This window comes from Chaetodon auriga, chromosome 1, assembly GCF_051107435.1.
Source record: "Chaetodon auriga isolate fChaAug3 chromosome 1, fChaAug3.hap1, whole genome shotgun sequence".
Taxonomy (NCBI): domain Eukaryota; kingdom Metazoa; phylum Chordata; class Actinopteri; order Chaetodontiformes; family Chaetodontidae; genus Chaetodon; species Chaetodon auriga.
This window is the reverse complement of record NC_135074.1, coordinates 17,631,318-17,644,911: the sequence shown is the minus strand read 5'-3', so window position 1 is coordinate 17,644,911 and position 13,594 is coordinate 17,631,318. Positions and strand designations below refer to the sequence as shown.

Below are 13,594 nucleotides of genomic sequence, written 5' to 3'. Positions count from 1 at the left end.
TGGATTAGTGATTAGTAGATTAGTTTCTGGTTTATTATTTGGAGAATTATATGACATTGTTTTGTTCTTTGTTGTAAGTGATATACGAAACAAAATCTAACGTCTAATGGTTCACTACCACAGCTTCACATCATTCACATCATCATCACAGCAGCCTGCTGTCACACAACCTATTAGCCCAGAATCTCACAGGGAGTGCAAAGAAGTGGGCATGTGTGTTGGAGAAGAGAAAATCTTCATAAACAAAGGGCCAAATAAGCGGTTGTAGATTTTTTATTTAAAAGTTTTATTCTTTTCATTAACAGCAAAAATGAGTGCACTCTCTCTCACACACACATACATGCTGTACAATGGATATTTAAGATGCCTGCTCAACCCTAAGCTAAGCTGTGAAATGTCACTCAGCATTACAGTCAGTAACACTTCTCTCTTATCAGTTTTTCATTCGTCTTTTTCTGCTTGTCTTTCATTTTAATGCTTCTTTCGGCTCTGCTCTGTTTGCTCCTCAACCTCCTTTTGCTCTTCATCGCTCGTTATTATGCTGTCATCAGTTTCTCCCCAAAAAGTGGTTTGAGGACAAATGTAGGCTGATCTCAGCTCTGTTCATGGGCTCTGCATGAAAACACACATACAAACACTGAGATGTAAAATCATATAGCTACAAGCCTTGATAGGAAACAAGTGTCAAAACCCTGCATGTTGCTGACATTGCTACTGAATAAACAATGGAAGCTGTAAAAGGTACGTGGTATTCTACCTCATCAGTGTTCCACATTGTTTTTGAACATTGCATGTGTGGATGTGCATTCTCTCTGACGTGATAGGTTTGTTGGAAATATCCATATCTCCTCCACACACTAGCAGTCCCACGTGCAAGCCAAGTTGATGTCCCACTCTGTCACTCTGTTGCAGTGCCAGTGAGTTGTCTGTTTGGTTGCAGGAAAAAAGGGTTTCATGGACTTCCAGGTGCCGTTGTGTGATGTTCTTCCAGGTCTCTGTTCCTTTTACAAGGACTGAGTAACAGTGAGGCTGCTGTTCCTGTAAGCATGACTTCCATGAAAGTGAAAACACACCTGGCATCTTCATTTCATGAAGCCCTTCTGCAGCAACACCAGGCAAAGGCACACTTACACATTAGGCTGAGTGATAAGAAGGATTAAAAAAGGACATTTGACAACGCTGTGCTGTTTTTTTAAAGGTTGGAGTCATTATTCATCTAATCGGTCACCTTATAATGCAATAAGTGTTAAGCTAAGAGATGTAGAGAAGGTCTCCATCTGGTGGGAGGTTGGACGCACCAGTGCTCAGGTGAATGGGAAAAGTGAATCAGTGTTAGTCTAAAATAACGCACTTCTTGCCTTCTATCTGCAGTGTATCAGGTGTGCTTTTGATTTTTATTTTCCGTGTTTTTTAAGATGTTGTATGGCCACAGACACTCAAAGACAACCGGTAGACATACATGCATAAGGGAATGATAAACGCTGCTGCATCCCAACACGTGATGCAGTGTCTATTGTGTGACATTGCCCTCAAGTGGACAAATCAAGTACCTGACAAATGCTACTGCCAAGGACTGGCATCAAAGTATCCCATAAAAAAAAGTTACTGTCACCCTAAAAGCCGTTTGTCACTTCAACCAGCTGTGCTGCATGTGAACTCTTGGACAGTAAACAATCAGGAGCAGGTCTGCTGGCTTTAATTTATTATTATTATATAATTTGACTTCTAAAAATGTTTCTCAGAAACACAATGACCCATGAGAGGCTGAATGCGCTGGCCATACACTCCATGGAAAAAAACTAGTGCTGAAATCTGCCGACTTGAAGGACAGATGGGCAAAATTTTTGTATAAGTGAGATATTTATACAGCTTGAGCTACAGTGTTCAGGCAAACACTGTCTAAATGTCCATTTCATGTTAAGAAGCGTCCATGTTTGTTGAAGATTTCTGGAGATAGTCATGTTTAAGATTTATGTCTTCTTGCCAGTTTGAGCAACATTAAAGTATTCAAGGATGTGTAAACTATGCTATGACTGATTTGTGAGGTACCTTAGATTGTTTGACCTCTGTCAGGCCCACCTGCACCCTCCCAAAAAGTTTCATCACCAGCCACCACTGCTTCAGACCACTTTGTTTTTGCATCTGGGTTTAGACCCAGCTGATAACTTATACTCAATGATGTACACTGCAGGTTATTTCTATATATCTGCTCAGAGGACAAAAGTGACAAATATTAATGTTGTTTGGTACTTGAATTTAATTTAATTTAATTTTGCACATGAGCTTCATGTTAACAGTGATTTGAATTGAATTAAAAACTGTATTATTTTGTAGGTTTTCTACAGTAGATTATTTTCTCCTCTGTGACTTTTACTCTGTTTCTCCATTTCATATTTGATTAGGACATATGTGATGACATTGGACATCTTTCTTTGACTATGAATGACCTCTATGGACTCTATTCTGTAGTGGAAGTAAATAAGTACATTTACTCAAGCACTTTAAGTACAATTTTAAGGTATTTGTACTTTACTTGATTAATTCCATTTTATGCTACTGTATACTTCTACACCCCAACATCTCAGAGGGAAATATTGTACTTTTTACTCGAGTGTATTTATGTAATAAATGTAGCTACCAGTTACTTCACAGATTCAGACAATTAATATGAAATGTTATCAACAAAAAAAATCATATATTATTCCAGATCAAGCTACACACAGTGTATTAAGTAATTAAAAGTTGCCCCACCTTTACGCACTGCAGCATTGAAGTGACACGTACATTATCATCATCAATGACTAGAAACAAATAAAATAGTACATATTTTTCTGAAATAGGCCCTTCTGCACAACGAGTATGTTTACTTTTGGTACCTTACCTATGTTTTCATGCCAATACCCATGTACTTTTACTTAAGTAAAATTTTGAATGCATGTTTTTTTTTTTTTTTTTTTTTTTTTATTGTAACAGAGTATTTCTACATTGTGGTATTGATACCTTTGCTTAAGTACATGATCTAAGTACTGTTTAAATGATGATGCTGACTGCCCAGTGAAGTCAGTTACCTGAAACACAGAGATCTTTATCCTGAAGAAGTTAAAATATGGATTGATCTAGTTAATTTAGAATAACAAGATTGTACTGGATTTGTGTGTGTGTGTGTGTGTGTGTGTGTGTGTGTGTGTGTGTGTGTGTGTGTGGTGTGTGTGTGTGACTTTCCTCTCCACACCACACCCGTCTAAGGATTATCAGTCACATAATGATCTCTTGTCTGCTTCCTGTTTCACCGATGCTCTACTCTACCGAGCGCTCGCTGCTCTGACGTCAGCGCGTACTCCGTGCGTAGCGTCACGGTCGTTACTCGTGCCTGCCCTTCACATCCGTCCACATCCTACAAGGCTCTACTCCCAAGCACAGCACGACGATGGCCCTACTCAAGTCAAATAAGTTGATTTACTGTCTGGGGAATATTAGCCCGTCCCTGGGAGTACTGTCAACCCGCAACAGGTAAACAGCAATAACACGTTCAAAACTAACAGACAGAGACATCTAAATACAGTTGCCTTGGTAATATTGCGGCATGACATACAGTTTTTTTTTTTTTTTTTTTAGCTATCTTGACCAGCAGACTAGCCGTTATTTTAAGGATAACGTCAACGGTTGTTGTCAGCCATTAAATGTATGCTGAAACTTCACTGTTCTGATTATTTTAGCCATACCAGCTGGCTAGCTATACATAGATAGGGGTCAAATGGTTGTAATAGGCCTCTGTATGTTGTGTGAGGTTATCTTAGCTCCTATGGCGAGAGCACAGCTAGCTAACGGTAGTGTGCATAACGTTACGGACTCCAGGTTTATGATTCGATAACCTCACCTTTGAACGATTTGCACAAAGTTGACCTCTGAGGGTAACTTAGTGTTGCTATCAGTGAAGCGCGCTACTAATGAAAGTCACGTTGCTGTGTCGGCAGCACAAGTTCCGATGGAACAATCGCTCGTGTGTGGGTGAAAATAACAGCCCAGCTAGCTTTAGTTCGTTATAAATAACTTGTATGTAATAATGTGGCTTATAGGGCGGCTGCGATTTTGCCTTGGTTTGGTTTTAAAAGGAATTTTCTGAAGGATTTACACGATCGCAATGGCTTCAGCTGTCAAATCCCACACACACAGTTTGAGCTAAGCGACTTGTCGTACTTGATGAAGTCGTATGACCTGATTGGCTATCGTGTTCCGCCTTTGGTCGCCGATTGGCTAATTTCCAGCGGTGAAGCTGAGAAGACGCCGGTGTCCTTTCGGGATATGCTTGGAGGGCAAACTCGTTTAGACCTGCTGCTGCGCATTTATTGGCTTTAAACATTTCATAGGAAGCCTCTGTAACCGTGGCCGCTTTCACCGGGCGTTTTCTACGTGTCTCTGTAACTTTGTTCAGCCTCTGGGTCTGTCTCCGCAGCCGCAGCTGGGTTTCGTTTTGCTAGCCTGTGCTATCATGTTTCTGTCTGTGTGGGTGGGTGTGTTTCGTATCGTCTCATGTTCAAGCTCATTCATCTGGTTTCAAAGAATAAATAAATGACAACAGGGTCTTCCACCACCTGCAACCAGGCATTTCTATTGAAAGTGAGATTCTAGTATCAAGATTGGTGGGGAAGGCAAACACCTTTAAGGCCAAGCACTCTGTCCTGTAACTTGCCAAAAAGGCCTTTGGTCTATTGATCACTGATAACTTGTTCGTCAGTGTGATGTTTATTTAAATGCTGAAGTTCAGCTGTTCAAAGGTTCTGTACACTGCAGGCACAAGAAGACCACCTGAACCCAAATGCCCCTTACTCTATGTAAGATTTGTAGCAGCTGCTGCGATTCACCATTGTGCAATATTATATAGTAAACTAAAGCTACAGAGTAAATAATTACCTCTTCTGTTTGCACTTTGTACAAACATTTATTATTTTGTTGCCTTACGTATGTTCTTACATATACATACAGTACTTGCAAACAGTCTTTGTTAAATCTACTCTGTTAGCTGTTTTACTTTATTTCACTACACTTGTACAATGAAATAAGGAAATCTTAAATGAACTTGAACTTCAAAAGTATATAGACTAGTTCCAATAACAGCATGACAATACACTAAAAGTATACAAAAGTGAAACAGTGCTACATTGGAAGCGATGCATCTCTGATTCTGTCTGGTCATTAAATACTTCACAAATGTGATTTTCATTCAGAGCTGTTAAATTCTATGGCATTGCATTGTAAAGTGTTGCTTTGATTGGGTCATCTGCAGCTCATAGTGTCAGAGCTTCCGGATCAATCACCCCATTGTATTTAAACAATTGAAAGGCTGGACTAAGCACATGCCATTTTTTCCTGAACCATTTCATAACACTTGATTTAAATGCAATGAACATGTTTGTCAGTGGACTGTCACTATTTAATAAACCAGTGTAATATTTTTTAAAATTATTGGTGGGGGACTGGAGACCCTTGCCCTTTACAAAGTGTTCAGTCCTAAATTTAGCTGCAAAGTTTGGAGGGTTTACAATGTAGAAGAAACCTGAGACAATATCAAGCTGCAGTGCAGTAAAGGTCAAAACAAGCAACAGTCCCAATTTATAATGCAGATGTGTGGCAGAATGTATTTGTATTCATGTCAGCAGCAGTTTATTTTTAAGCCTGTGTAAAGACAAGGTTGACAGGGTATTACACTGGGTCCTTAAATAAAGTAGATATAAAAGTCTTCAGTGCGTAAACTAATGATTAATCAGTCAGGAATATTTTCACTAGAAAAAATATGAATAAGGCTAAGAGGTTAAATCAAAGAAGAAAGGAATAAGCTATATATCAGGTGAATGAAAGCTTTAAGAGGGATTGCAAATATTGCCAAAAGCACAAATACAGGTGACAAAAGCAGTCATGAAAATTAGCATGCTTGTTTGTAATGAGGGTTTCTTGGATGACATTCATATTTCTTTCACTATGGAGTGCCGTATTGGGTGTTTATGATGGTGGGAATAGGTACAAGTAGAGTGGTTTTGGAAAACAATGTGTTTTAGACCCAGATTAACTCTTGTTTTTGGACTCTGGACCTTCTCAATGGATTATAATGTTTGTTTCATGAAACTTGTGTCTTTCATTCGTCTCTACGTCAGTGTGGTATCCTCAGGTCACATGAGGAGTTAATCTTGACCATAAGGTCCACAGTGTGTTACAATACAAGGCTAATTTGGCCTTCACATTATAATAATAGCAATGTTAATAATAAACTGTATTTGTACAGCACCTTTCATACAAGAATTAGAGCTCAAAGTGCTGTTCAACGAAGAAATCACATGCACCAAGCACTTAAAACACATAGAAAATGACAGAATGAACATAAAAAACAGGGATAGAAAATTAATACAAGAATAAAGAATGAAGAATAAAACCCACTTGATAATAATGATAAAAAAATAGAATCACCTTGTGTGCACACTCTACCAATTGATACCTGTGAAGCACCTATTATTTTCTTTGAGAAAGGCCTGAATTTGCACTGAAACTATCTTTTCTGGTATCTTATTGAAGAATGGTAAGTTGGATGATGTGCTATAGTTGGTCAGTGCATTGCCATCTAGGTTGGGTTTCTGTAATAATGGTTTTACAGCAGCTGCTTTAAACACGTCAGGGAAGATGCCTGTTTGAGAGATGTATTTATAATCTTCAGGACAAGACTTGTGGACGAGTGGGGGCAGTACTTAGCATCTGGTCAATAGTGGAGAATAATTTGCTAGAGTTCCAAAAAATCTCTGTAATAATCTTGGAAAACCTTTATTGGCAGACATGTTGCTTTGTTATAGACATTCATGGCTTTTTTTAATATATTACAGTAAACTGTGAGTCCAGTTTTCTTTCAGATGCTCGACAGATTCTTGTAATCTCATTAGCTCTGGTATTGCTTAACCACTGGGTGATTCTGTCAACCAACCTGTTTTTAACCTTTAGTGAAACAATAGTATTCAAAGCAGATGCCATGGTATTATTGAAATGTTCAACTAGGTCATTTAAAGAGCAGTCTTAGCTGGGTGACTCAAATGATATACTGTATCTCACTGATAAGATTCGGTTGGCAGTGATGGTCAGAAATAGGTCATTCAGATACTTAAACTATGTCAATGTTTAACCCTGTTGTTTATCACCAAGTCCAGTATGTTACCATGCTGATGAATGGCTTTGTTTACATGTTGTGTAATTTCAAAGCTGTCCAGTAAAGTCTTAAGCTCCATGGCTTTGGCGTCATTCTTTTTGTTGATATGAATATTAAGGTCTCCATTCAGGATTAATCTTTATATCTAGTGATACCAAGTGTGATCAGCTCTGAGAATTCCTGCATAAACACAGATGAATATCTTGGTGGTTAATGATGAGCACTGATAATTCTGCCTTGATTTCAAGTGCAAGATATTCAAATGATGTTCAGTTCACCCAAGTCAGTGTGAGTACACAGAAACTGTGCAGAAACAATGACTGCAATCCCTCCTTCATTCCTGTTTTGACTTACTGACTAATAAAAATTAGAATTGGGAGAACAAGCCTCTATCAGTGTTGGCACACCAATAGTGCTGTTTTGCAAGGTCTCGACAAAGATTTGTCAGTAAATGATCTGACATTGAAAAGAGCTCATTGCAGCTTTAGGGATTCTGTAACAGGAGGGGAGACCGACTGTGGCTGAACACTGACAAATTTAAGATTACTTAGACAGGTACCAGATGGTCTGTGACTGCTACCAAATGTTTTACCATGCGCCGACTGTTTGAGATCACCAGCATGGGGTCTGTCTCATTTCTGATAGACACCTGAGTGATGATGTCTGTGGTTATTGTTGTTTCATAGTTCATGATTGGTGATTGTTGTGGAGGTAGAGAAGGGGAATGTTGGGTCACTGGAGAACGCAATGAAGATGGGGACGAGTGGCGTTGGATCCCAGACTGGCACAGAGACATCCTCTGAATGTCTTGAGTGATGGGTCCGCATTGACCTTGGCGCTTATCTGTGCACTCCTGTTTTGGTGCAGCATGCCAACAGCATGATGCAGGTTGAGGCTGAGCAGTCTGCAAATCAGTGCCATATAAGATCATAATAAAGACATAAACTTAAGAAGGAGCACATTTCATGACCTTGTAAGGATGTGAGGTCCCTCAGAATCAGAGGGAATATTTTGAAATAACTGTTAACAGTGCACTACACTTACAGATGAACCCGAATCAGTGATCTGTGCACTCCCTCAGTGTTTGGCTTCCCATCCATTGACCTGATTTGATGTCTTTGCAGCTCATGGTGGGGTGGAGTGCAGATGGGCCCCCCCGATCCCATCCTGGGGGTGAGCGAGGCCTTCAAGCGGGACTCCAACCCCAAGAAGATGAACCTGGGAGTGGGAGCCTATAGGGACGACCAGGGCAAGCCCTTTGTGCTCAGCTGTGTCCGCAAGGTATAACTGTCATTAAGCCCTCCCGTGAATTTTCTATGTTGCTCTCATATCACACACATGCACACAGTGATTCTCCACCATGCATTTCAGAAGTTAGGGAGGAAAGCAGTCATATCTTTGAGTCTTAATTTCATATGTGCATGAACTCAAAGAGAATACTTCACTTTTTGACTGTGACCTTTTAAGCACGTATTTTGGAAAATGGACGGGTCACAGGTTGGACGGGTTGGATGGTTACATTTTCCCGGGGTGTTGGAACGCTTTGAAGGTTGTTGCTGGTTAGGGTCTTTCTCATTGGTGCGTTCTTGCTTTGTCATCCTGAGCTCAGCTTCTGTTGCTCCGTGAAGCATCAGCATTTCAGGGTGAAACGTGTTAATAATTAGGAGAATGTCTGCTTTATCACCATGAGAAAGTTTGTGTGCATTTGATTTGTGTCTCACAAAATGGTAAGTAAAGGATATATGTTTTATGTGCATACAAAGCAGGGGAATACCAGTCAAGGAAATTATTGCAGTAGTTTTGTTTTATACCTTCTGATTTTCACACTCTCCTCCTAGGCAGAGGCTATTATTGCAGCCAAACAGCTGGACAAGGAGTACCTTGCCATTGGTGGTTTGGGGGAGTTTACCAAGTCCTGCGCCCAACTTGCATTTGGTGCTGATAATGAGATCTTGAAGAGTGGAAGGGTAAGTTGGGTGGGGCTAACTACTCCAAAATAACTTCAAATTGGTTCATTTCCAGTCAATGCAGCAGTTCTTCTCTTCCAACAGAGCATCACTGTCCAGACCATCTCAGGAACTGGATCTCTGCGCATTGGAGCCAACTTCTTGGTGAGATCCTCTTCTGTTGGTCACATGGCACAAACAAGCACGTGGGTCAGGCTTGTTATCTCACCAGGTCTTTCCTTTGTCTCAGTCTCGATTCCACGGAGGTCCACGTGATGTGTACCTGCCCAAACCATCCTGGGGAAACCACACACCCATCTTCAAAGATGCTGGCATGCAGATCAAAGCATACAGATACTACGACCCCTCCACCTGTGGCTTTGACTTTAAAGGAGCTCTCGATGACATCTCTGTAAGACATTAATGATCCACTTGGCCGGAAGGCGTGAGGCATAGAAACTGTTCAGATCTTCCAATAACCAGCCCCAGAGTGACAGTGACAGCATGATCCTGAGGGAAAATGTTTGATGAACATGTCCAATTTGGCATCTTTTCATGTGTTCTCATTCAAAACATAACGACAGGGTATTTTGTTATGTTTTTTTGTAGAATTGTGGTTTTCAGTTTAGCTAGAATTTGTTAAGCTTGGGCTTTAAGGGTTTTTAACAGCGCCACCCAGTCTGTGGTGTGTATTTTAAATTGTGTAGTTTTACTTGTGTATTTGTGTAACAGCCACTATGAAGAACTTTGTGCTTTTGATCTCATTTTGGTTTATAACCAAGATATTATGGAGCAACTTGGTTGACAGTTAATCACCCACATGCAGAAGAATACTGTAAGAATAATGGGTTAGGGTCAATGTAATCAGTTCTATTTCTGGCAGCCAGTGAGAATGCTGTCAACCAAAAGAGCCTGTACTGTACATGGTATTATAGTTTTACAAAATGTGGTATTTGTGTTTTTTTTATGTCACAGAAAATCCCAGAGCAGAGTGTCATCATGTTGCATGCTTGTGCCCACAACCCCACTGGTGTGGACCCCAGGCCTGAGCAGTGGAAGGAGATTTCTAACATTGTGAAGGTGAGCATGCATCATTGTCTGGGAAATTTTTGCATTTAGGTTTTGATAAAATCTCAGCACACATTTTCTTTTATCTTAAATTAAGGTCTGTGACAGTTCAAAAGCCACAGTTGACAAGGCCTGAACTTTATCTCGCTGTTATCACTTGAAACATTATCAACTGTTTGTCTCTGTCTGTGTCTCTTTCCTGTGTCCTTCCCCTGTCTGTTTCACCTCTATAGAAGAGGAACCTGCTCGTGTTCTTTGATATGGCCTATCAGGGCTTTGCGAGTGGAGACATCAACCGCGATGCCTGGGCTGTGCGCCACTTCATTGAACAGGGCCACAACATTGTGCTGTCCCAGTCATTTGCCAAGAACATGGGTCTTTATGGTCAGTCAGAATTCAGATTTTCAAAGCACTGAAAATAATTCTGCTATAATGTGAGGCAAATCAATCAAGTATCTGTGCTGAAGAGCTAAGATTAAGCTGTTCAGCGCAGATACATACTGCATGTGGTGTTAAATAAGCTCTAAAGCAGTCATCTAGTAACTAGTCTGAAAGGAATAGTGGTTTGTTCCTTCACCAAAACAGCGTTTCATCATGTGAACACAGTCATCTCTCGTACTCTTACGACACATTCAGTGAGATCTCATTCATCCAAATTTTACTGAGGGAAATATTAAAAGAGTTTCAGATTTTCAGCAGACTAAAACAGTTTTCCTGTTTCACGGACATGAGGTTGGACTCGTTGTGAATCACTTTAACACTCAATTTGCATGTTGATATTCACAGGTGAGCGTGTGGGAGGCTTCACTGTGGTGTGTAAGGACGCAGATGAGGCAAAGAGGGTAGAGTCTCAAATTAAGATCCTCATCAGGCCCATTTACTCCAACCCACCAATGAATGGTGCCAGAATTGCAGCAACTATTCTCAACTCACCAGATCTGTACTCACTTTGGTATGTGCTCATAAATGCATATGTACACACGTATTACCTGAACCAAAAGTGTTTTTGACTTTTGTAAAAGAACTTCAGGTTCAAGTCCCCATCTTCCATGTGCACCAGACTGTTGAAGATATTTTCCAAAATCTGTTTCTTGATCTGTCTGACCCTGCTGTTATTCATCCCAGGCTGGAGGAGGTCCACACTATGGCTAACCGTATCATTAAGATGAGGGAGCAGCTGGTGGCTGGTTTGAAAAAGGAGGGCTCATCCCACAACTGGCAGCATGTCATCGACCAGATCGGGATGTTCTGCTTCACAGGCCTCAAACCCGAACAGGTACACGCACACTTAAGCCTTTGATGGCTGGCAGTAGAGAATGAAAAACATCTGGAGTATATAGATAAACATGGTCATGATTAGAACTGCAGTGATTATTTGATTAGTGATCAATTGATTGAAAGAAAATTAGTTGCCAACTATTTTGATAATTGGTTAATCGTCACAGTAATTTTTCAAACAAAATTTTGTGGTTCTAGCTTCTTAAATGTAAGGATTTGCTTCTTTTCTTTGGTGTTTTTTGTCGAAGTCTGACATGTGGATTCTGAGCTGTGTGTGTGTTCCTTTACATTTCCTACAGGTTGAGCGCCTGACTAAGGAGTTTTCAGTGTACATGACCAAGGATGGCAGAATTTCCATGGCAGGCGTGTCCTCTGGGAACGTGGGCTACCTGGCAAGCGCCATCCACGCGGTCACCAAGTAGAGTGGATCCTGCTGGGAGAGCTATGAAATCAAAGCAGCAGTGTTAAAGAGGAGTTTATGCGTCACTAATTCTCTGTCTCCTCCATTCCACTTTTTAGAAAAGAGCTCAATATTTACTTAGCCATTTTCCTGATTGGATTTCATCATGACTTCAACCTGGAACGACTGAAGCTGTTAAATGGATTAGTTTCTGATTACCTTTTTTAACATCTCACTGAACTTGCTCCCCTGCCAAATTGTAAAAGACATGTTTGCTCCCACTCCTGACAGATCCTCTTTGCTTATTTATTCTGTGGCATCAACGGTTGGCTGTGTATTAGTGTCCTAAAAGTGGTGTTTATCTGCTGTGGACTCTTCATTATAAAACATCAAGGAACCAACATCAGGGTAATGTTAGACTGTGTGTCGGTTTCATGTTCAAGATGAGGTCTCTGTTGCTATTTGAAAAGTTGTAGAAAATGTGTTTTTTTTTTTTTTTTTTCCTTTTTCTTAATCTTATTGGTGGACTTCTAGCACTTTATAAGCTGTAAAGCATCATTTGAGTTTCAAGAATAGACTGCCACTCTTTTTATTTCTCAATCAGTTCATCAATTCACTGTCAGGCAAAGCTGTAATTGTTCATCTGAACTAATCAGTCATTCAGTAATCTCCTCATTATCACTGTTTGGAATTTACCCATCAAGCTCCCTTGTATTCAGTACTTTTTTTCTTTTCTTTTTTTTGAGTTTGGTTGCAGGGCAGCGGATTCTCAGTCAGTCCCTTTTAACCCCAGACACAAACAAACACACAAGCCAAAAACAGTTAAACTCTACGGAGAGGTGATCAAAACGTTGAATGAATTCCACAGTAGAGGATTGTTCTTCATATTGCACCATAGCCCCAAATCCAACGGTCCTTTTCTTACTTTGTTTTCATAATGGAGTCTTTGTATTTCATACAAATGTCTGTTAATGAAGATAAGTGGGGTACATGATTGGGGTGAACACTGGACAGTTCATGAAGAAATATGCACATGCTACTCATTCAGTCAGATATGTTGGTTCAGTGTATGGATTCTGTTTGTCACTGAGACAGTGAGACACAAATAACATTTAGAAATGAGGGGTTGGTCCCCTGTCTGCTCATACTTCTGAAACTTCTGGTATGTCGCCTCCATGTTCTGCATTCTATCATAAAGTAATGGATCAGTGGTCATGTACTTTATTGAACAAACATTAAATGGTTATAGAGTAATAATCTGTTCTAATGTGTGTTTTTTACCTGACGGTCCTCAGGGCAATACTGAGCTGTGGACCCCAACAGTTTAACCCTAAACTACTGAAAGATAATGTAATAATGCATAGCTGATTTCAAAGCCATAATGGTGTTGGTTAATCTTCTACTTTAGTAGTGTACATTCCAGGTGAGTTTGTAATCAGCCAAATCACCGCAATCTTAATGACAGCAAAGTCAGTCTGGGGCCCTAGTACAGTTTTACAGCCCTTTTCCCTGTTGGTAATCTAACCTTGACCCACAATGCACTGATGATAAACCAACATTACTCCTGTTTCAGCATAGCATCTGGTTGTTTATCGACATTGAATTAATTGCATTCGATACTAAAACCACATATGAGACCTAATATTTTATTTTCAAGCATACATTCACATAATAAATACGGGTTTGTCCGTACTAAATTGAGGAGGAGGCGTATAAATG

At 40.1% G+C, this 13,594-nt stretch overlaps 1 protein-coding gene across 1 annotated transcript; it reads left to right on the top strand.

Annotated features, from left to right (window-relative positions):
- The first annotated feature begins 3,356 nt into the window (after window positions 1–3,356).
- got2b (glutamic-oxaloacetic transaminase 2b, mitochondrial) lies at window positions 3,357–13,132 on the top strand. The gene is made up of 10 exons (XM_076727422.1): window positions 3,357–3,510; window positions 8,308–8,464; window positions 9,022–9,150; window positions 9,235–9,294; window positions 9,380–9,541; window positions 10,105–10,209; window positions 10,431–10,581; window positions 10,984–11,149; window positions 11,323–11,473; window positions 11,775–13,132. Exons 1-10 carry the CDS (start codon window positions 3,428–3,430, stop codon window positions 11,895–11,897), a joined length of 1,287 nt encoding a protein of 428 aa, XP_076583537.1. The 5' UTR covers window positions 3,357–3,427; the 3' UTR covers window positions 11,898–13,132.
- Window positions 13,133–13,594: the final 462 nt, after the last annotated feature.